Raw genomic sequence first — 23,457 nt, 5'->3', positions numbered from 1 at the left:
AAAGTAGTTTCTCCTATTATTCCCATTTCACCTAAGAGTAAACTGAGGAATGTGGTTATTAAGGAATTTAAGGTCCCATTGCTAGTAAGGGGCAAAACAGATTCAAGCCAATGCAATCTGGCTGCAAAGTCCGTGCTAAAAACTCAGCTCACCTGCCTCTGAGAAATACAGAAATGACCCTCAGCAAAAGCATCAGTAACTAATGAAAGCCGCCATGAGGGAGGGAAACAAAAACAAAGGCTCCGAACTAAAGAAGTTCATTGGGAACTTTATAAAATATAAAAACAGATCATACACATCTGCTTCACTAATTATACAGCCTTCTCTGTTAATCTACTTACCGTCTGAAGAAAAGCAGGAAATGCTTTCACAGGAACAGTTTTGTGAAAGGACCTAGCCTAAAAAGGAAGAGGAAAGGAAGCTCGTTCAAAATTAAGCAAATAAACACTCCCCCTCTGAAAGCAACACCAGCAGTTTAACAATACTGATAGGGCCTCTCTCAAATGCAAGAAAACAGCTCATCTCCTGCAGATTAAGATTAGTTTCCTAGGCCTAAAGGACTCAGGAAAAAGTAACTACTGTAGTAAAAATTCCATCCTTTCTTACAGATTGGCTTTAGCATTTTCCAGCTACCTTACAATATCTCATAATAATTTTGACTCCCCAGCTCTGTGGTAAGGGGAAAATGAAGAAATACTTGCATTACCAAGTCCTGTGCACCCCTAGCTTAGACTGACTTTCTCTCCTGTTTAAATGAGTAAGATCCTCCTAGGTGATCTTGCCTGTGTTCCCTGACCTTTAATTCGTTCCACGCAGCCGGACAAATTAATGTCCTCACATCATCATTTCATTTTTACCTTCTTTAATTCCCTGATAGGTCAAGTTTCAACAATTCATCCTGGAATTCAAAGGCCTCCACATCTTGACTCTAACCTCGTCCATCCAACCTAACTCCCTACCACTCTGAGCTACGAACACCTGGTCACTCAGGCTGATGCCCATCATCCTGTGTTCGCCAAGCCCACTCCTGTCTCCATGTCTTCATTTATATTGTCCCTAACACCAGGAAGAGCCCTCTACTTCCTGACTTACTTCTTAACCCATTATACTCCAGTTTGACCCCCAACCATCTACTGAAATTACTCTATGATCATCCATGATTTACTAATCACCACATCTATCTTTTCTCTTCAATCTCTCTGTAGCATGTAAAACTCTGATACTCCTCTTTCTTAAATCTTCTCCTGCCTTGATTTTCAAGACACTGGCTCTCAGTTCTATTCCTCTGAACATTCTTTCCTTCTCTTTCCTCCTAATAAATGGCGCTTTCTCCTTTTACCTTGTAAACAGAAGTGGGCCTCGGGGTTCTGCCCCTGGTCCTCTGTACATTCTCCTTCAGCAACACCATCCAAACTTGGAGCCTTAATTATAAGCCTTTTATGTGGATGACTCCCAAATATATCATCTTTAGTCCTGACTTCAAGTCACAATCCTGCATTTTTTTAATAGTCCATCTCCTTCTAATCCCCTCAAATTCAATTATGTCGAGCAGCTAGTCCAAAGTCTAATGATCCACACCAAACATACCTTTAGTTTCCGTTGTCACTGTAGCTTTTGAATGGCACCATCAAAGTGCCATACTTGAATTCTTCATGCAACCTTCAACTTTCCCTCTATCTGATCTTGCCACAATCCAATTAGTTATCAAGCCTTGTTATGTGTGGGATTCTACTTGTTATGTGTGGGCACGTATGTATACATATATATATATAAATGTATATACACATAAACATCTACTGTCTCTAAATCAGACACTCTTTCTTCCTCTCCTAAGTCTCCTAACTGATCACCCAACCTCTAAACTCTCTTGTGTCAAACACTGCTAGCAGGGTTTCCTATTCTGCAACACTCATATCACTGCTTTATTTGATGATGATGATGATGATGATGAAAACTAACATATTTCATGTACAATATGCTGCACTTTGTTATAAACTCTTCATATATGTTAACTCATTTATCCAAATAACCCTTTAAGCTGGGTGCTAAAATGATCCACTACTACAGATGAGGAAACTGAAGCACAGAGAGGTTAAGATTACATGATTAGTAAATGGCAGAATTAGGATTTAAAGTCAGGCTTCTGGTTCCAGAGTTTGCACTCTCATCCACAATACTCTAATGCCTCTCAAAAGCCTCTACAACTCCATAATCTCTTCAATCCACCATTCCAAACCTATCTCCCAGGACCATGTTTCGCATAACCCATACACCACCAGTGGTGTTCAAATCTGGCTGTTTAAAATCATTTGGAAATTTTAATTCCTGGCCCCATCCCAGATTTACTACCCCAGTCTCCAGGGAGTGAGGCCTGGGAATCGGTATTTCTTAGGTGCCTTACATGTCCATTGACTGGGACTGCTCAGGTTCCACACAAAGCTTTCCTGCCTCTCATGATTCTGTAGTGTGCTCAGATCTTACCCAAAACTCTGCTAGTTAGTCCTAAGTAATTTCTCATCTAAAGTTCCATGTATTTTATCTATACCTCTGTCAGGGCCGAGAACTGTTAGATATTCATGAAATTAAAAAGAAGCTGAAGATAGTCTTTGCCCTCAAAGAGCTTACAATCTGATTACTTATGTATTTAATATTTCACAAGTATTTACTGAGTGCCCATAATGTACCAGGTACTTTAGATGCTGAAGAATATACAACAGAATCAAACAAAGTAACTTACATTCCAATGAAGTGGGGAGGCAATAAGCAAACTTTTAATGTCAGGTAGTGAAAAGCACTAAGCCAGGTAAGGAGACTGAGGGTGATGGAAAAGGAAGATGTTATTTTAGGTAAGGTGGCCAGGGAAGACTTTTGTGATAAGGTGACATTTGAGCACTAACTGGAGTGGAGGTGGGGTACAGGAGAAGAAGCAGGAAAAACAGCAAGTGCAAAAGCCCTGTGGTATGCAGGTAAGTGTCCAACTCTTTAGAATCTACTGAAGGCTAAAAAAAAGAAAAGGTTCACAAGAAGTACCAGGAAAAATTAGCATTATGGGAGCTAAGGAAATAGAAAGTTTCCACCAAGTCTTCAAGAGCCACTGAAATCAAGACACACTTCAAGGAGAACCAGAAAGGAATAACACCATGGAGATGAATGACAGACAATTTCAAGAAAGAGGTATATAGTCAACAGTGTCAAATTCCAAACAAAAGTCCTGGAAAAGTTAAGAGGTGAAGAACCAACTCTTAGGGAACAACTAAAGTGACAGGCAGGAGAAATCAGGAACCAGTTCAGGAGCCAAGTCAGAGAATCAATGGAAGAAAAATCAGAAAGTGACACAGAGAGAAAGACGTCTATGGTGTCAAAAAAAAGAAGAAGAGTTCAGGAAAACGAGTTGTAAATGACCATTAAATTTGGCAATAAGGAGAACTGCCAAACTCGTGATTGTTTATTAGAGTGGGCAGGATAGGAGCCAAATCATAGCATAATGAGCAGTGCCAAGGTGGAAAGGGCCCGAGGTAACAGTGAATGCCGACCACTTCCTTCCAAGAGTTCACCTAGGAGAGAAAAATACCAACAGAAGGATCCACAGGCTGCCTGTAAATTCAGAAGGCAGCAGCAACAAACCAGAAGATAAAAGAGGCCACCTATCAGAGAAGCAAACTGAAAACACCAGCTGGGGGTGGCTGAGGGTGCAGCCCCTGGGAGAGGCAGGAGAGGCATCGGCCTTGGAAGGCAGAAAGACACCCTGTCTTCCGAGAGAGAAGTGGATGGAGCACAGAGGAGCCCACATGAGAAAGCTCAGGCTTGATTTACTCAGTAGAGAACGCATTCATATGCTGTGAGGTGCGGGGAGGGACTTTTTTAAGTGAAAAAAGTTTACAACAGACTCCGAGATAAATCTACTGGGAAATCAATGAAAAATGGAAAAAAGACTGCCAAGTTGGGAATATCATAACCATGTTCTAAGAAGAGCCACATCTAGAAATGATTATTCCCTAAATGATTTGGCAAAAAAAAGCCGACTTACATGCTTTAGGTGCAAGTGTGCCTGACTGGCAATGTCATATATTACATCTCTCACATTTTTATCTTGGTTCCTCCGTAGAAAGTCCTCTTGTGAAACACCATGCTGTGTGGGGAAATATACATTATATTAGGAACCTAAAAGCACTTCCTTCCAACAGTTCACCTAGGAAAGAAAATTAAACTAACAATTAAAACTAACTTAGCACAAGAGAACACGTGACAGAACAGTATGTACAGTTTAATGCCTATTTTGTCTTTAGAAATGTATGTGAGCACGTGCGTGTGTGTGCATGTGTGGAGAGAGAGAGAAAAAAACAAAAATGAGAGAGTGACACCTGGAACATGCAACAAGATTTTTTGTTTTTTGAGACAGGGTCTTACTCTGTCACCCAGGCTGGAGTGCAGTGGTGCAATCATGGCTCATTATAGCCTCAACCTCCCAGGCTCAAGGGATCCTCCCACCTTAGCCTCCTGAGTAGCTGGGACTATAGGTGTGCACCAACACACCCAGCTAATTTTTGTATTTTTTGTAGAGATGGGGTTTCCCAATATTGCCCAGGCTGGTCTCAACCTCCTGGACTCAAGCGACCCTCCCAAAGTGCTGGGATTACAGGCATGAGTCACCGCACCTGGCCACAACAAAATGTTAATTAACAAGTTGTAGGTAGAATGAAAATATACAAGCAAGAAAAGAAACATACAAAAAGTTTGAAAGAACAAATAATGAATCTCATATAGAAAACAAAGTTCTCGCCAGGCGCAGTGGCTCATGCCTGTAATCCCAGCACTTTGGGAGGCCGAGGCAAGCGAATCACAAGTTCAGGAGATCTAGACCATCCTGGCTAACATGGTGAAACCCCATCTCTACTAAAAATACAAAAAATTAGCTGGGCGTGGTGGCGGGCGCCTGTAGTCCCAGCTACTTGGGAGGCTGAGGCAGAAGAATCACTTTAACCCAGGAGGCGGAGGTTGCAGTGAGCCGAGATCACGCCACTGCACTCCAGCCTGGGTGACAGAGCAAGACTTTGTCTCAAAAAAAAAAAAAAAAAGAAAAAGAAAAGAAAAGAAAACAAAGTCCTCATAAACAGATATTTAAAATGACTTACTCCAGTAAAATAAAATAAAGAACAGGCTAAGGTGAATGCTAGGAATAATTGCAGTTGTTTGGAAGGGAGCAAGGCATCAACATGAAGCTATACCAAATGAGGTTCTCTAGACCTTCCTACTCATTGCTCCTCCAGAGACCCAAAATGCCTGATGGACACAATTCTGACTTGATAACTCTGGGATAAAAAGAGGAAGGCCATTTTTAGTAAGCGATAAGCATTCCTTTCAAAGCAATTACTTGAATAGACTAAGCAAAAAAGCAAAAGATAACTTCCTTCCCCATATTCCTGAGGTAAATTATTCAAAGGTACAAATTACAGCCTTACCAGCATACAAATATCCATGGGAAGGAACACCTTTCTTCTGCTCCCATGATATGGTGTTGCTCTCAAGCAAGTGACAATGCCTTGTGCTTTTCCAATATGACTTGCAGCATGATCTGCATGAAGATCCTTTATACCTATGATTTCAGAAATTACACAGGGCTGCTCTATTCTAAGTGCATAATAAATCAATAGAAATAGCATAGAGAAATAACCTAAACATGTAAAAGGAGACATTTATCCTGTTTTACATCTGAAAAACAGGATTTATGAGTGAAAAACTGGCCACAATAACAAGTTGACCATTTACCACTAGCAGATATCTAAATCTCGATCTCAACTTTTAAATAAGAGTTTTCCTCAGACTACAGCACACTAAGAACACATTTAGAATTTTAATCGGCTATCATGGAAAAACTTTACAAGTCTTCCATTTCTTCTCCTCTGTGCAATTTCCATATGATCTCATTTTAAGAATATGCTTAACAAACATTCTACTCTTTGCTCCCTCCTTTCATTGTGATGGCAAACATGTCACCAGAGCTGTGGGCCAGAACAGGCCTGGGAGATGCAATGGGGACTTGTATTATTCTTTTAGGGAGGTATAGAGGTATATATTACCTTCTTCAAATGAGATGGTATTGTCCTTGGCCCAAATAATTTCCTTATCTCAATAAGACCTCACTAACTGGCAACAAAGTCAGAGAAGAAATCCTACCATCAAAATTTTGTTTTTAAAAAAGCAGAGAAAGAAAAATCTCAAAAACTTTTATAAATGCAGTTTTAGGCCAGGCACTGTGGCTCACGCCTGTAATCCCAGCACTTTGTGAGGCCGAGGCGGGCAGATCACGAGGTCAAGAGATCGAGACCATTCTGGCCTCGTCTCTACTAAAAGTACAAAATTTAGCTGGGCGTGGTGGCACGTCCCTGTAGTCCCAGCTACTCAGGAGGCTGAGGCAGGAGAATCACTTGAATCCGGGAGGCAGAGGTTGCAGTGAGCCGAGATTGAGCCACTGCACTCCAGCCTGGGGACAAAGCGAGACTCCATCATAAAATAAAATAAAATAAATAAAATAAAATAAAATAAAAATAAAATAAAATAAATGTGTTTTACTTCTTCTACTTTTCTTTTTCCATGGATAAGTATTATTAACAGGAAAGGAAGTCAGGCTATAGGCCTTCCAAATTGTAGGAGATGCTATAGTAAAAAAGTAAAGCCACTTGCAATTACCAGATTATTAATTTCAACATTCCCATGAGGTAAAGTAGCTGTATGAGAGCCTGAGTCTTGGATTACTCTGCATTACAAAGAAAGAGATATAAATTCTTCTTCTTGCTAATAATAATAACAAAAAAAAACTGTTCCTTTACAGATAGTACAAAGGAAGGCTTTAGTGCTAAACTGGTTAGATTGCCAAATTATGAAAAAGTGAAATCTCATAGGTATTTTATTGGAAAAAAGAAGTATGAAACAGAAAAACAACTTACCCAATATTTCTAGTGTTAAGTAAAGAAGAGAGCTCTGTGTGTTTTCAGCATAATTTTCCAGTTCCTTGATATTACGATATGCTTTGTCATCCAGATTTTTTTCCTACATCAAATAAAATGCAAATAAAGTCTGTTGAACTGTCAATATTTTAGAAAGAAAAGGTGCTGTTTTTTGCCCCAAAGAACTGAATAACGAATAAAAATATTCAGTATATGTTATTTAGTACACAATAAGATAAAACATTACAATATTAAAGTTCTATACATTCAATACTTTGAAATCACCACCTCAAAATAAGACATCAGGAATAACCTCAATATACAAATCACCATGGACATGGCATTTTTTTAAAATTTCATCTGAAGCCCAAGTTATCAAAATAAACTGACTTTACTGAGCTCTTACATAGGCACTTTAGACATTACGTAGGCACTTTAGACATTATCTTCTTAACCCAAACAACCCCCCCTCCAAGAGATAAGGAATTAATACTTTTCCCATTTTACAAATGAAGAAACTGAGGCATGGACACATTAACATGTCCAAAGACACACAGTTAATAAATAAATGGTGGGGACAGGAACCCACATATTTGACTCTTGAATCTACATGCTCAATGAGGAAAAGGTACCTAGAAAAAGAAAACAGAAACCAGTGCCCACCTCATCCCCTAAAAAGAAACCATGCTCAATAAAATAACAGGGTTGATTCCCTAAATACACTATATGCAAGAAACAGAAAAATGAGAATCTAATAGCAAGAACACTTAGCCACTTTTACAAAGACTATTATTAGGGCAAAATATTATCCCCTATTTCACCCTCTTTAAAATCAGAAAAAACTAACACCAGCATCAAATGCCACATGCAGGGTTTAAAAAAAAAAAAGAGGCTGGGTGCGGTGGCTCATGCCTGTAATCCAAGCACTTTGGGAGGCCGAGATGGGCAGATCACCTGAGGTCAGGAGTTCAAGACCAGCCTAGCCAACATGGTAAAACCCTGTCTGTACCAAAAATACAAAAGAAGTCAGCTGGGCATTGTGGTAGGCACCTGTAATCCCAGCTACTCGGGAAGCTGAGGCAGGAGAATCACTTGAACCTGGGAGGTGGAGGTTGCAGTGAGCCAAGGTCGTGCCATTGTACTCCAGCCTGGGCGACAAGAGTGAGACTCTGTCTCAAAAAAAAAAAAAAAAAAAAAAGAAAATGACATCAGCAATGATTCCAGAAAAAAAAATGCATCCTTTATGGTTTTTTTTGAGACATAATTAACATACCATAAAATTTATCCCTTCAAATAATACAATTCAGTGGTTTTTAGTATATACACAAAGTTGTGCAGCTATCACTACTATCTAATTCCAGAATATTTTAATGACCCCCAAAAGAAAAGTTGCATCCATTAAGCAGACACTTCCCATTTCCCCCCGCTCCTCAGCCCTGGCAAACCACTAATCTACTTTTCATCTTCATGGATTTGTCTATTCTGGGCATTTCATACAAATGGAATCGTATAATATGTAGCTTTTTGTATCTGGCTTCTTTCAATTAGCATATTGTTTGCTTCATCTATTGGTACTTTATTCTTTTTAGTTGAATAAATTATGAATAATATTCCATTGTATGGATATACAACATTTTGTTTAACAACTAATTAACAGACTATGAGTTCTTTCTACTTTCGGGCTTTCATGAATAATGTTGCTACAAACATTCATATACAAGTTCTGGGTGGACATATGTTTTCATTTATCTTGGGTATAAACCTAGGGGTAGAATTTCTGGGTCTATGATAACTCCTATGTTTAACTCTTCGAAGAAAAAGTTGCCAAACTATTTTTCCAAAGCAGCTGCACCATTTCACATTCCCACCAGCAATGTACGAAAGGTTTTAACATCTCCCTGTTCTCACCAATACTTGTTATCGTGCATCTTTTTTCTTTTTTATCACAGCCATCCCAACAGCTGTGAAGTGATGTTTCTTTGTTTCAATTTGCATTTCTCTAATGAAAAGATGCTGAACATCTTTTCAGATGGTCATTTGTACACCTTATCTGGAGAAATGTCTACTCAAATCCTTTCCCCATTTTTAAATTAGGGTTTTTTTTTTTTATTGTTGAGTTGTAAGAGTTTCTTGCATATTTTAGATAATTGTCCCTTATCAGATATATAACTGGCAAATAATTTTTTTCTTTTAGTCCAATCTATCTATTTTTTCTTTTCTTGCTTGTGCCTTTGGTATCACATCTAAAAAACCACTGCCTAGGGCGCGGTGGCTCAAACCTGTAATCCCAGCACTTCGGGAGGCTGAGGCGGGTGGATCACGAGGTCAGGAGATCAAGACCATCCTGGCCAACATGGTGAAACCCCATCTCTACTAAAATACAAAAAAAAAAATTAGCCGAGTGTGGTGGCGCACACCTGTAGTCTCAGCTACTCAGGAGGCTGAGGCAGGGGAACTGCTTGAACCCAGGAGGCGGAGATTGCAGTGAGCCGAGATCGTGTCACTGCACTCCAGCCTGGCAACAGAGCGAGACTCCATCTCAAAAAAAAAAAAGAAAGAAACCACTGCCTAACCTAAAAGTCATTAAGATTTACACCTATGCTTTCCCCTAAGAGTTTCACAGTTTTAGCTCTTACATCTAGGTCTTTAATTTAGTTTGAGTTCATTTTTGTATATGGTGTGAGGGAGGGGTCAAAACTTATTCTTTTGCAAGAGGTATCCAATTGTCCCAGCACCATTTGTTGCAAAGACTGTTCTTTCCCCAGTGAAGTGTCTTGACACCCTTGTCACTCAATTGACTATAAATATATGGGTTTATATCTGGACTCTCATTTCTATTCCATTGATCTATATGTCTACCCTTTATCAGTAACACACAATTTGATTACTGTAGCTTTGTAGTTAAGTTCTGAAATCAGGAAATGTGAGCCCTCTAACTTTGTTCTTCTTTGTTAAGATTATTCTGGCTATTCTGGGTCCCTTGCATTTCCATATGAATTTTAGGACCAGTTTGTCAATTTCTGCAAAAAAGAAAGCTGGAATTTTGAAAAGGATTGCACTGAATCTATAGATCAATGTTTGTTCACAGTTCTTTACTTTTAAATATCCCCCCCTTCAAAAGCCAAGTGTTATTTTTCATTAAACTAAAATGGTATCTCTGTCTTGAGTTCCCTAATTTTCTTTACCTTGTAAAACAGAAAAGATGACACCTGAAAATAGGTCTTCTTAGCTAATATACCTTTTTGGCTTCTTCTTGTTATTGCTACAGCCTATAGTTAGCAAACTATCTAAATAAACTAAGTAAACTTACATATTTCCATGACAACAGCATTAATTAATATCAGGCCAAGGGGAACACAGACCTAACAATGCATCAGAAAGGTCACACATGTTAGGCCAGGTCACACAGCAATTCACTGACTTGGCTGGACCCAGAACTCAGTTCTAAGAATTTAGTACAGGATTCCATTCACTGGAACTGTCAGACTTTCTTTATGCCCTCTACTATTTAGACACTGATCCAAGTACTGGGGTATATTTAAAGGTATGTGTATGACTAGTCAAGTATTTGATGATATTAAGGAATAATTAGTAATTTTTAAGGTATGATAATCATATCATGGCTATGTTTTTTGTCTTTATCTTTTTAAGATATATATGTATTTACAAATCAAATGATAAGATGTCTGGGATTTTCTTTAACATGTCACCAGATACTCTACACATGTAGAGTATTCTCTCTACTTTTATGTAAGTATGAAAATTTCCTTTTGAAAAAACCAAAATAGTGGAGTGTGGTTGTGCATACACATGCCTCTGCCTGGATGCTTGTCTGTCTCAATGTGAGGGTATGGGGGGTAGCATGCAAGGGTAAAGTATGAATAAAATGGCATAATTCTCTAAAAGTTTCCTTCCTCCAAAATATTAATATACAGTCAAAAAATTTCCTTCTTGAAGAATTAGCTTAAGAATTAAACAGGAAGAAAAAACTTAAGACTTGAACAATTTCGACTCACTCTTTCATCAACGATTTTCATAAGCCATCTTTTAGTCAGATTATGTCTTTTAACAGCCTAAAAAACAAAGAGCATTATAAGTTTTTAGAAAGTACTAGAAATGACTTCTGTAGATCTGAATAAAATGAACAAACCAAATACAAAACTAAGTAAGGGAACATTTGTAATAACATCACCATATAGACAGCTATGTTAAAGAAGTATCAGGGAAAAAGAAAATGTCCCTAGAAAATATTTCAAAACATTTATAAGACTATACTTCTAATACTTTTTTACTAACTTGTCTTTTTTTCCTATACTGCTAATAATTTAACAATTCCACTTTCAAACAAAAACAAAACCAGAATTAAGCATTAAGTACTGAACTTCTCTATTAAGTGATATACCCTGACTTTTTTATTTTTTTAAATTGTAGAGACAGGGTCTCCCTATGTTGCTGGTCTTGAACTTCTGTGTTCAAATTATCTTCCTGCCTCAACCTCCCAAAGTGCTGGTATTATAGGCATGAGCCACTGTGCCTAGACACCCTGACTTCTATACTTACTCATTACACGCAAATTGTTTTCCACAGGATAAAGATTCTATTTAGCAAAAATAACCACTCCTCGAAAAATAGAGTAACTAAAACTCCAACAAAAATAATCCACATGGTAAATTGTTACCTTAGCAAGTAAAGACACTCCAGTAGGAAAGAGCTCACCTAGTGCCCAGACACTTGTCTCTACTACCATTCTCCTTAAAGGAATCAGGGCTCTCGAGAAATGGGTGATTCCAAAGGTGAGGCAGGGGAGAGATTCAAAAGGATCCTAGAATATCTTATTGTGTCAGAAAATAAGAAAGTGCTCCAAAAAATGACGGAAGCGTGTCACAAGGACATAGCAGCCGCTGTGAAGGAGTTTCCGCTGTCCAAAGCTGGGACAACCTGAACACCAAAATCAGTACATGAGTGAATTATAAACTGTAAAAAACAAGAAATCATGAGTCTACACCAATAATTAATAAACAAATAAATATAGGAAAATAAGAGCTCACTCTTATAGCAGAATACTAAGTGCCAACTGGTAAATGTGGACCAAGTACTGAAGTTGAGAAGTTATCATTTTGCAACTATAAGAGTAAAGACTGAATCAGACAAGAACCATTAATGGCTACTAAGTTTAGGGAGAAATTTTGATGAGGAGCAGGATATTTGCAGTCTTAAAATGTCTCCTCAAAAACTGTTGATTACTGCAAGCAGAATTATACAGTGGGAAAACCAGGCAAAATTGTGACTAAGTAATAAAAATTAACAGTGCCATAAAGGACAGGTAGACGAATTGTGCCTCTACATGTGATACTCTGAGAAGGACATACCACCTATGAAGTATGGCTGCCAGCTAAGAATCCATAACTTCAATCTAATCATGACAAAACATCAGACAAATCCAAAATTAGTGTTTTAAAAAGACGAGGTGGGGGGGATACTCTTCAAAAATATAAATGTCATAAAGGGCTAAAAAAAGCTATGGAAATGTTCCAGATTAAAACAAACTACAGAGACATGACAATTAAGTACATGACCCAAGATCAGATCCTATACTGGAAGGGAAAAATGATACTGTAGACATTATTAGGTCATCTGACAAAATTGGAATATGAATGGAAAATTAGATGAAATTGTTCTATCAAAGATAAATTTACTAAAGCCAGTAACTGTTCTGGCCAGGCACAGTGACTCACGCCTATAATCCCAGCACTTTGGGAGGCCAAGGTAGGAGGATCACTTGAGTTCAGGAGTTCAGGAGTTCAAGACCAGCCTGGGCAACATAGCAACCTCATCTCTACAAAACATTTAAAAATTAGCTGAGCTTGCTGGTACGTGCTTGTAGTTCCAGCTACTCAGAAGGCTGAAGCAGGAGGATAAAGCCCAGGAATTCAAGGTGGCAGTGAGCTATGATCACCACACTGCACTCCAGCCTGGGCAACACAGCGAGATCCTATCTCTAGGAAAAAAATAGAAATAAAAAAAAAAACTGTCCTGATTATATGTATCACTATTCTTAGAAAATATTAGGCCGGGGCGGTGGCTAATACCTGTAATACCAGCACTTTGGGAGGATAAGGTGGGAGAATAGCTTGAGCTCAGGAGGTTGAGACCAGCCTGGGCAACACAGTGAAACCCCCCCTTTTTTTTTTTTTTTGAGACAGAGTCTCGCTTTGTCGCCAGGCTGGAGTGCAATGGCACAATCTTGGCTCACTGCAACCTCCACCTCCCCGGTTCAAGCGATTCTCCTGCCTCAGCCTCCTGAGTAGCTGGGACTACAGGCGCACACCACTACGCCCGGCTAATTTTTGTATTTTTAGTAGAGATGGGGTTTCACCATGTTGGCTTGGATGGTCTCAATCTCTTGACCTCGTGATCCACCCGCCTCGGCCTCCCAAAGTGCTGGCATTACAGGTGTGAGCCAACGTGCCTGGCCACGAAACCCCATTTCTACAAAAAAAAAAAATTAGCCAGGCATGGTGGCGGGTGACTGTAGTCCCGGCTACTTGGGAGGCTGAGGTAGGAGAATGGCTTGAGCCCAGCAGGTGAAAGTTGCAGTGAGCTGAGATAATGACACTCCACTCCAGTCTGAGCAACAGAGCAACACCCTGTCTCAAAAAAAAAAAACACAAAAAATAAGCCAGGTGCGGTAGCTGACACCTGTAATCCCAGCACTTTGGGAGGCCGAGGCAGGCAGATCACGAGGTCAAGAGATGGAGACCATCCTGGCCAACAACCCCGTCTCTACTAAAAATACAAAAATTAGTTGGGCATTGTGGCACACACCTGTAGTGCCAGCTACTCCGGAGGCTGAGGCAGGAGAATTGCTTGAACCCAGGAAGCAGACGTTGCAGTGAGCTGAAATCACACCACTGCACTCCAGTCTGGTGACACAGCAAAGCTCCGTCTCAAAAAAGAAAAAAAAGAAAATATTTACTGAGGCCAGGCATGGTAAAAACTGAATCAAACAATTCGCTCACGCCTGTAATCTCAGCACTTTGGGAGGCCAAGGTGAGTGGATCACTTGAGCTCAGGAGTTCAAAACCAGCCTGGGCAACAAAGTGAGACCTCACCTGTACTAAAAATTCAAAAAACATCAGCCAGGTGTGGTAGCATGTGCCTGTAGCCCCAGCTACCCGGGCCTGGGAGATCAAAGCTGCAGTGAGCCAAGACTGTGCCACTGTACTTCAGTCTCAGCGACAGAGTGAGACTCTGTCTCAAAAAAAAAAACAAAAAGAAAATATTCACTAAATTTTTTTGGTTAGGATTATGATGTATATAACTTACAATCAAATGAAATTTGTCACAAAAAAATTATGAATGTGAATACACATATGGGGGAATAGGAGAAGGAGGAGAGGAGAAGAGCGAGAAACTGAATATGTGAGTGAGGAAAAATGATTAAACAAATGGGATAAAATATTAACAATAAGTGGGCCACGCACAGTGGCTCACACCTGTAATCTCAACACATTGGGAAGCCAAGGTGGGAGGATGGCCAGGAGGCAAGGAGAGGCAACACAGTGAGACCTCATCTCTAGAAAAAAAAATTTTTAATTAGCCAGGTGTGGTGGCGCATGCCTGTGGTCCCAGCTACTCAGGAGGCTGAGGCAAGAGGATCGCCTGAGCCCAGGAGGTTGAGGCTGCAGTGAGCCATGTTTGCACCACTGCACTCCAGCCTGATGAATCTGGATAAAGGGTATAGAGGTGTTTGTCCTGCTTTGAATTTCGTAACCTTTCTGAAAGTTTGGAATTATTTCCAAGTAAGTTTTTAAAATGTTTTTTTTTCTGCCATGTCAGCATTAAGCATAATATATTTTCACAAAAAATAAATATAGTAGTGAAACATAAAATCTAGGGATATGCTATACTTCAACTAAGACTCTCAGATGTCACTGATACTAAATGTAAAGGCCAGCGTGCTCATCAAAATGCATTACATGACAAAGGTGTATGTATGGAGAACAGAGCCCACTTTGCCTGGCAGGAATCTAATAGAAGTTAAAAAGGCGTTAGTTCCTAAGTGTTTTCGGCACTACTACTACTACTACATGGCAGGACTCTCCCCATAGGCCTCTCTTCCAAATTCCAGGAATCAGCCAATCGGTCATTACAGACTCATGCTCTTGTTTTATTTTACACGTCTGGGCCGATGGGCATGTTTGATTTTGTAGACCTTCAAGCACCATTCCTAGCACATAAAAAAGTACTAAATAAATATTTAATAAATGAAAAGCCAAACTCATATTTACTCAAGGCTGAAGCTGTAATGGCTGTAGATCCTTGATTATAAAATATAGCTCTGATTCAGAAGGAAATCGGAGACCAAGGTAAAAAAGTAAATATTTTAAAGAAGTTGGAAATCTGCTGAATGAAGTGTGAACTCTGGAAACTGAAGCCAAATAGAAGAAAGACCTTGGTTATAAACATAAATTCAAACTGCAGCTAAAATTCATACAGAGAAATGGGGAACCCATCTAGAATGGATAAGAAATTATAAATATTCAAGTATCTTGTACCCTAAAAATACCAATGAAACAGTGCAGCAGAAAAGTGCTCTCTGGATAACACATTGCCATTGTTCCCTCTATTTAATCTCCTCAAGAACCCAACACTTCAAATACCCAATATGCCCCATATGCTCCAGCAGGATGGGGAAGGATAGAGAACATGCAGCAAGGACAACTGCACTGAACATGACCTGCATCTTTCAAATATTCACGTTCAACTTCAACACCGGTCACGTCAGAAAGCCAGCCAACATTAACCATCAAAATTTAAGCAGCTATTAAAATCGGACAATTTAGCAATCCTAAATTGGCAGATATGTAAACATTCTGTAATTCAGATGTGTCTTCTGGTTTTTTAAGGGAAGCCAAGGAAAGATAAATTTGCATCAAAGGACTCTCTAATCTTCCACATATTTCCCAACAAAGGCCAGAACCTTTTATGCAAGTCTTAACATAAACCTCCACCTCCACTATACTCCGGTTTAGGTGTAAAGTAATAAACAGAAAGGGTTTCTGGATTTTAGGAAAACTTTTTAGTGAGTCACCTAGGTTGAGCTTCTTGAAGTGGGATGAACAGAGGTAAAGAACTAATCTAATACTCACAGCTTCCCATCCACTTTTTCTTCTCAATCCCCGGTTGGGGGGTTCTGGCTTTCCATCTTTACTGGGGCTCTGTGAAGTCAATCTGGGGCCCAGAAACTGGGTCTGCCTCTGCTGGTGTGCAGACCTGAGAAGAGGTGTACCACTGTCAGGTCTGTGGGTGGCTCCTGTTACAGAAACCCTCTTTTGGCAATCACTGCATTACAACAGGGACACAGATCAGTGATGAAAGGTATCTAATTCCCTTCCTCCTCTCATAGTTTAGAATATTTCTAAGCCATGTGTGGCTGCTTATGAGTGAGGGATCCATACAGCTGCTTTACTATAAAACCATTTATGATATATATCTAGCTATACAAATAATACTCTAGCCCATAGGTTTCCATTCTCTAACACCTAAAACTCAACAATGGATAGATAATTCTATCAAACTAGACAAGGCAGTTTTAGATTTGTATCTGGACAACACTGAGAGCAAGTCTCCCATCACAAAAGATTAATACATGTTCTACAGCCCAGAACCTGGATTAAAACACTGGTATGCCCAAAACCTGGATTAAAACACTGGTATAAGGAGCTGCTGCTAGGCAGAGAGAACAGAACATTTTACTTGCTATTATATCAAAATGTGTAGGATTTAAATTCTGCAGGCAAATATGGAAATGTGGAAAATACAAGTTATTATGTAGAGACTAATTCTTCCTTTTTCCTTTAATAAACAAATATACAAAAGATGTGTGTAAATTATCAGTGGGTGATTTTAATTTCTGTGCCAAAACTATAACAGCTCTGAATACATAAGCCTAAGAATATTTTCAGAATAGATTCCACTATAATCACCAGTACCCAAATTATATCCATCAAAAAGTAGACTCGAATAATATTCATACAAATTAAAAGTGGTATTTTTTTTTTTTTTACCTTCCATAGTTCAATGGCCACAGGCTGATGTGGTGGATTGTCACAGTATATATCTTCCACAGTTTTTTTCCAAAACTGCATTCGCATCAGTCCAATTGTTTTCTCAGAGACTGAGTCTTTAACCTATAAATAGGGTTTAAAAACTTTAGCAAATGCATTGTCTACTGTCTAAAAAATCAGTATTTTTGAGGGAATTTTTTGAGTTAATGTAACTGTTCTGTATTATGACTATGGTGATAAATACATGACTACATTTTTTGGAACCTATAGAACACAACAAAGAGAGAATTTTACTGCATGTACTTTTAAATAAATTCATTCATTCATTCTTTAAGTAATTTTTAAAAAGGAGATTATTAGATTGTCTCCCTCACTCACTACTAAGAATGGCCTTCTGGTCACGCACGGTGACTCACATCTGTAAACCTTACACTTTGGGAGGCCAAGGAGGGTGGATCACCTGAGGTCAGGAGTTCAAGACCAGCCTGGCTAACATGATGAAACCCCGTCTCTACTAAAAATACAAAAAATTAGCCGGGTGTGGTGGTGGGTGCCTGTAATCCCAGCTACTCAGGAGGCTGAGGCAGGAGAATTGCTTAAACCTGAGAGGCAGAGGTTGCAGTGAGCCAAGATCACACCACCACACTCTAGCCTGGGCGACAAGAGCGAAACTCCATCTAAAAAAAAAAAAAATGGCCTTCTTAGGTTCAGGCAAGAATCACCAACACAAGCTAAATCTAGGAGGTAAATTTTGATGAGGAACATGGTCTTAAAAGGTCTCCTCACAGGCTGCTTATTAGTAGCAAGGGAAAAAGTATTAACATCTTGACTCAGTGACTAAAATTAACATTACTGCTGGGAGTCAGATGGATATTTCATGCCTCCTTCTGACTCTGAAGAGGACACAGACCACTTAGGTAATATTACGCTAGGAATCCATAAGTTTAATATAAACCTGATGAAAAATAAAATAAACCCCAAATGAGAACCATTTTAATTCTTAAAAGGAATAGTATTGCTTAAAATATGTCAATGTCACAAAACGCAAAGAAAGGCTATGGAAATGTTCCAGAATAAAGGAGGCTAAAGAGACAGAAAACTAAATGTAATACATGATCCTAGATTAGATCCCATACAGAAGGGGGAAAAAATGCCATAAAAGACCTTACTGGGTCATTTGAGAAAACTGGAAACCAGATGGTAGATCAAATAAAAGTAGTGCATCAATGTTAAGTTTATTTTTTTGTAAGTGTACTGTGGTTATGTAAGAGATTATCCTTATTCTTATGAGATACACAATCAAGTTTATAGGGATAAGGGTCATGATATAGTCAAGTTACTCTAAAATGATTCATAAAAAGAGAAATGTGTATATATACATATGTAGACAGAATAACGCAAATGGAACAAAATATTAACAACAGGGTCATGAGTATTGTTTGTACTACTCTTACTTTTCCATATGTGAAGTTACTTCCAAATATCCTGGTGGTGGGTGGGTTTCTTAGCAATGTTTAGTGTTCAGATCCCAGTGGCATACAGTACAGCAAGACAGCAGCAAGAGTAATCCTTTCAAAATATAACCAAGAGGTGATGTCTCTCTGCTCAGAACCCTCCAGTGGCTGCCTATCTCACTCAGCCAAAGTGATTTCAATGGTGTCTCCAAGACCTTACCTTTCTGACCCAGGTGCCTCTAACTGAATCTCCTCCCATGCGCCCCTCCCTGCTCTGCTGGACCACCTGCCTTCTTCTGTTCTTTAAGCAGGCACAATTGCACCTTAGAGACTGCACTCGCTGTTCCTTCTGCCTAGAATACTCTTTGCCCACATATCTGTACAGCTCACTCCCTCACCTCCTTCAGATCTCTGCTCCAATGCCACCTTCTCCGTGAGGTTTCTCCTAACCATCCTACATAAAATAGGAACCCCTGGTGTACCCAGCCTTCGAAGCCTCCTTATTCTGCTTTATTTCTCTCCATAGCACTAGTCTCCATCTGATACATTACACAATGATTTATCTGTTCATTGAGTGCAGACCCTGTTTTATGTCACGTGGGTATAGCATTGAATACAGACTATGTAAAGTCTCTGCATTCAATCAACACTTGTTGAATGAGTGAATAAACAAGGCTCCATGTGCAAAGCAGCAGCAAGATGTACAAAGTGTACAAAGAAGTACAAAGTGACAGAATTCAGAAGGAACTCTGGGGGTTTATTAAAAATAAAATTGTATTGACTGGGTGCAGTGGCTTATGCCTGTAATCCCAGCACTTTAGGGGCTGAGGCAGGAGAACCATTTGAGGCCAGGAATTTGAGACCAGCCTGGGCAACATAGCAAGACTCTGTCTCTAAAAAAAAAATTGTTTTTAATTAGCCAGGCATAGTGGCACATGTACAGTTCCAGCTACTTGGGAGGCTGAGGTGGGAGGATTGCTTTAAAGCCCAGGAGTTCAAGGTTACAATAAGCTGTGATCATGCCACTGCACTCCAGCCTGGGTGACCTGTCTGTAAAATTAAAAATTAAAAAATTAAATTTTAATCATTTAAAAATGATAATAAAGACCAAGGTGGGAACTATTTATGGCTAAACTGTGACTGATTTAACATGCTTATGTACAGTTTACACTTGAAAAGGATGAGGTGAAAAATCATAACCCATGACTTCCAGGAAGATACCAGAGGAAAAAACAGCCAGTCTATTAGACTCTCTACAGACTCACAGTTGTGAATCTCAGTTGTGCCTCGGTGCCATATTCATATCCTTTTATTTGTTCCTTGTTCACTTCCTACCATATTCCCTGAGAATCTGTGTCAAAATTTGCTACTCTCTTCAAGACTCTGAATCCTCTCCTGCTCCCTCACTCCCAATATCTGACCTCTCAATTTATTACTAAGAAGACTAAGGCTGTTCCAGTTTTCACTCTCTCATCTCCATCCACCATTCCAATTTATTTTGTATTTGTACATATTCTTTCCATTCTAAAGAAGAAAAAAGAGGATCTCTCCTTCCTTTGGAATTCTTAGACAAAAGTGAATTAGTATGATCTAAGGTCCTGGTTTGCTACAATTGCTTTCATTCCCTACTGATATTAAAGCTAAAACCTCAATTTAAAAAATGCTTTGAAAAACTGCTATATACATGTAAATTATGCAATTGTTGGAAAGAATAAGCAGTAATTCTCTGACTAACCTATTTAATTAGCAGACAAATGTGCAATGTTAATGGCACAGTTTTATAATATCCTCGGGAAGAGAAATAAAAAATTCCAGAATGGCATTTCTAGAACCATTAAGTTCATTAGATAGTTTTATTTTTGGTATTGAATTACTAAGCCTAAACAGTTAGCAGGGAAAAGAAATCACTAGCAGAGACCTTAAACACATCTAACATATAAATTACAACTATATTTCTTTATTGTTCAGCATTAAACACCTTATATCACCATTTCGCAAATAATATTTTAAGGTATCTTAATACCAGCCTGAGCCAGTTCCACATTAAAGGCCCTCAGTGCAAAAACAGAGCTTCGGGATTCTGCAGGGAGCAGCAGGGAGCATAAATAACCTTCATAATCCCGTTTCCTGTAACAGACAGAAAAAAAAGACAGTTACTCTTCACTTTCCAAGCTGCACAAAAAAATACTGACTAAAATTAACTGAAAACAAAAAGGCTTCAAGTTGGGCGCGGTGGCTCATGCCTGTAATCCCAGCACTTTGGGAGGCCAAGGCGGGCGGATCACTTGAAGCCAGGAGTTCGAGACCAGCCTGGCCGACATGGTGAAACCTCGTCTCTACTAAAAATACAAAAATTAGTCGGGCATGGTGGCATGTGCCTCTAATCCCAGCTACTTGAGTGGCTGAGGCCCGAGAACTGCTTTAAGCCCAGGAGGTGGAGGTCACAGTGAGCCCAGATTGCGCCACTGCACTCCAGCCTGGGTGACAGAGCAAGACTCTATCTCAAAAAAACAATAACAACGTGAGGCTTCAGTTCAGAAAAGGCCTGACATGTCTTATTTTTTATAACCGTTCCTTAAAAATTATGAAAAATGTACCCCAATGCCACCTAATCTCTATCAATTTACTATGACTTATGTAGTACTTATAATTTTAACTGTTTCAGAATCACTTTTGTTTTAGTAAGAATTCAAATGAGCTTCAAAAGTATAAATCAAGTTAAAATAGTTCAAGCAAATATTGGGGTGAATGTATGGTTTTTAAGACATATAGACAGATATACAGAAAGGCAGAGATAAGACATAGAAATTCATGTAGGACTGTGTGCACACATACGTTTCCTTGCAGCACCTGCTGAAAGAGCCTAGAAGTAATAATGCCCCCAGCCCCCACCCCACATTCCCAGTATTGGTGAACACACCTAGCACCCAGATCTTGGTTTCTGAAACCACTCTCCACTGAAAGAAACTAGGGCTCTGATATTTGGATATTTGTCTCCTCCAAATCTCATGTTGAAATGTGACCCCCACAATGTTGGAGGTGGGGCCTAGTGGGAGGTATTTGGGTCACAGGGGTGGATCCCTCATGAATGGTTTGGTGCCATCCCCTTGGGGATAAGTGAGTGTATTAGTTCACGCTACAGCTGGTTGCTTAAAAGAGCCTGGCACCTCCTCCCTTCTCTCTTTTGCTTCCTCTCTTGCCATGTGATACACCTGCTCCCCTTCGTCTTCTGCCACAAGTAAAAGCTTCCTGAGGCCTTGCCAGAAGCTGAGCAGATACTGGTGCCATGCTTCTTGCACAGCCTGCAGAACCATGAGTCAAAGAAACCTCTTTTCTTTACAAATTACCAAGTCTCAGATATTCCTTTATAACAATGCAAAACAGACTAACACAGGCTCCTGGAAGGAATAACTGACTCCATTCCTAGGGCAGGGAAAATACAAGATAAGTCTGAAACATCTTCTTGAGCAAAAAGTAAAGAAATGTTTAAAGAATGGAGGAAACTTCTCAAAAGAACACAGAAATTGGCTTGACAGAGTTCTCACTGGCCAAGTCCACAGCAATTTCAGGATCAAAAAATAATGACAGGGCCCAGCATGGTGGCTCATGCCTATAATCTAGCACTGTGGGAGGCAGAGCAGGGAGGATGGCTTGAGGTCAGGAGTTCAAGACCAGCCTGGACAACACAGTGAGACACTGTCTTTACAAAAAACTTAAAAAATAAAAAAATTAGCTGGGCATGGTGGCATGGGCCTGTGGTCCTAGCTACTTAGGAAGCTGAGGTGGGAGGATTACTTGAGCCCAGGAGTTCAAGGTTACAGTGAGCTATGATCATGCCACTGCACTCTAGTCTGGGTAACAGGAGATCCTGTCTCTAAAATAAATAAATAAATAAATAAATAAATAAATAAATAAATAAATAATAGTAACAATTTGAAACAGGACTCTAAGAGCTTGTACCAATAAAAATTAATAAATAGGAAGAGAAGGAAAAGCTTGACAACCAATACAATGCCTACTACTAAATTTAGAAGACATGATGGAATTTTAAAAAATCACCATTTGATAACTATCATAGTATTAACTGATTCAGATAAAAATCATCAATAAATGCCTGAAAATGTTAAAGGGGTAAAAGTTTGATGGAAAAAGAATACTTACATAGTACTGAAGTATCTCCCCACGAAGTAAGTATGCACTTCTTGCTTATAATTAACATTCTTAATTAAATTTACAAAAAAAAAATCTGGAAGTCACCTTTTCAACCACGTAATAAGAGGTTAACATCATAATAATAGGACAAATCAATGTCATGTGCTTCCTGATATGATATGGAGAGAAAAGCTGAGTGTCCCTTCTGTGATATTCCTGCCAAAAATGCATGTCAAGAGAAAATATTAAAAACCCAAATCAAAGGAGATTTCTACAAAGTAACTGGCCTATTCTCTTCAAAAAATATCAAGCTCATGAAAGATAAGATTTGAGGAATTGTTCCAGATTGGAGAAGACTAGAGAGATATAACTACATGTAGCACATGATTTTGGATGTATGAAAGACATAATAAGATAATCAGCAAAATTTGAATGGGGCCTGTGGATTAAATGGTAATACTGGATCAATTTTAATTTCCTGATTTTGATGGCTGTACTGTGATTCTACAGGAAAGCATCCTTGTACTTACAATATATAGACCAAAGTATTAAGGGCAGTTAATGGAGTATCACGTCTGCATCTTATCCTTAAATGTTTCAGAGTGTTAAAAATGAGGGAATCTGCTAAAGAGTATATTGGCTCTCTGTGTACTATTTCTGTAATTTTTATGTAAATTTACAATTACTTGAAAATAAAATGTTATGAACATATAGACCTTACCATATTCACTGCAGGAAAGATGACTGAAGTATAAGGTACTTACCTACTTTAATACATTGGAACCTTCTTATAAAACAATATTTAATATGAGTCTAACCTGGGCCTCATCCCATAGA

The 23,457-nt window shown here is 39.1% G+C and overlaps 1 protein-coding gene across 11 annotated transcripts in view; it reads right to left on the bottom strand.

Annotated features, from left to right (window-relative positions):
• The window catches only part of NDUFAF6 (NADH:ubiquinone oxidoreductase complex assembly factor 6), a 162,344-nt gene that overhangs the window by 6,132 nt on the left and 132,755 nt on the right, over window positions 1-23,457 (bottom strand). For 7 of the 11 annotated variants that reach the window (XM_024929762.4, XM_024929769.4, XM_063606856.1 and 4 more), the window contains 7 exons: window positions 20,492-20,595; window positions 17,015-17,137; window positions 10,961-11,017; window positions 6,945-7,047; window positions 5,460-5,593; window positions 4,028-4,129; window positions 342-398 (listed from right to left, as the gene is read on the bottom strand). In XM_024929762.4, coding sequence (XP_024785530.1) covers window positions 342-398; window positions 4,028-4,129; window positions 5,460-5,593; window positions 6,945-7,047; window positions 10,961-11,017; window positions 17,015-17,137; window positions 20,492-20,512 — 597 coding nt within the window. In that variant the 5' untranslated portion in view covers window positions 20,513-20,595. Of the gene's footprint in view, window positions 1-341; window positions 399-4,027; window positions 4,130-5,459; window positions 5,594-6,944; window positions 7,048-10,960; window positions 11,018-16,096; window positions 16,286-17,014; window positions 17,138-18,468; window positions 18,486-20,491; window positions 20,596-23,457 lie in introns of those variants that run through there. The other 4 variants (XM_003821672.4, XM_055116754.2, XM_008975165.4 and 1 more) reach the window with 4 other exon arrangements.

Source organism: Pan paniscus, chromosome 7, assembly GCF_029289425.2.
Source record: "Pan paniscus chromosome 7, NHGRI_mPanPan1-v2.0_pri, whole genome shotgun sequence".
In the NCBI taxonomy this organism is placed as follows: domain Eukaryota; kingdom Metazoa; phylum Chordata; class Mammalia; order Primates; family Hominidae; genus Pan; species Pan paniscus.
Note: the sequence above shows the minus strand (reverse complement) of the source record. Positions and strands in the feature narration are given on the sequence as shown.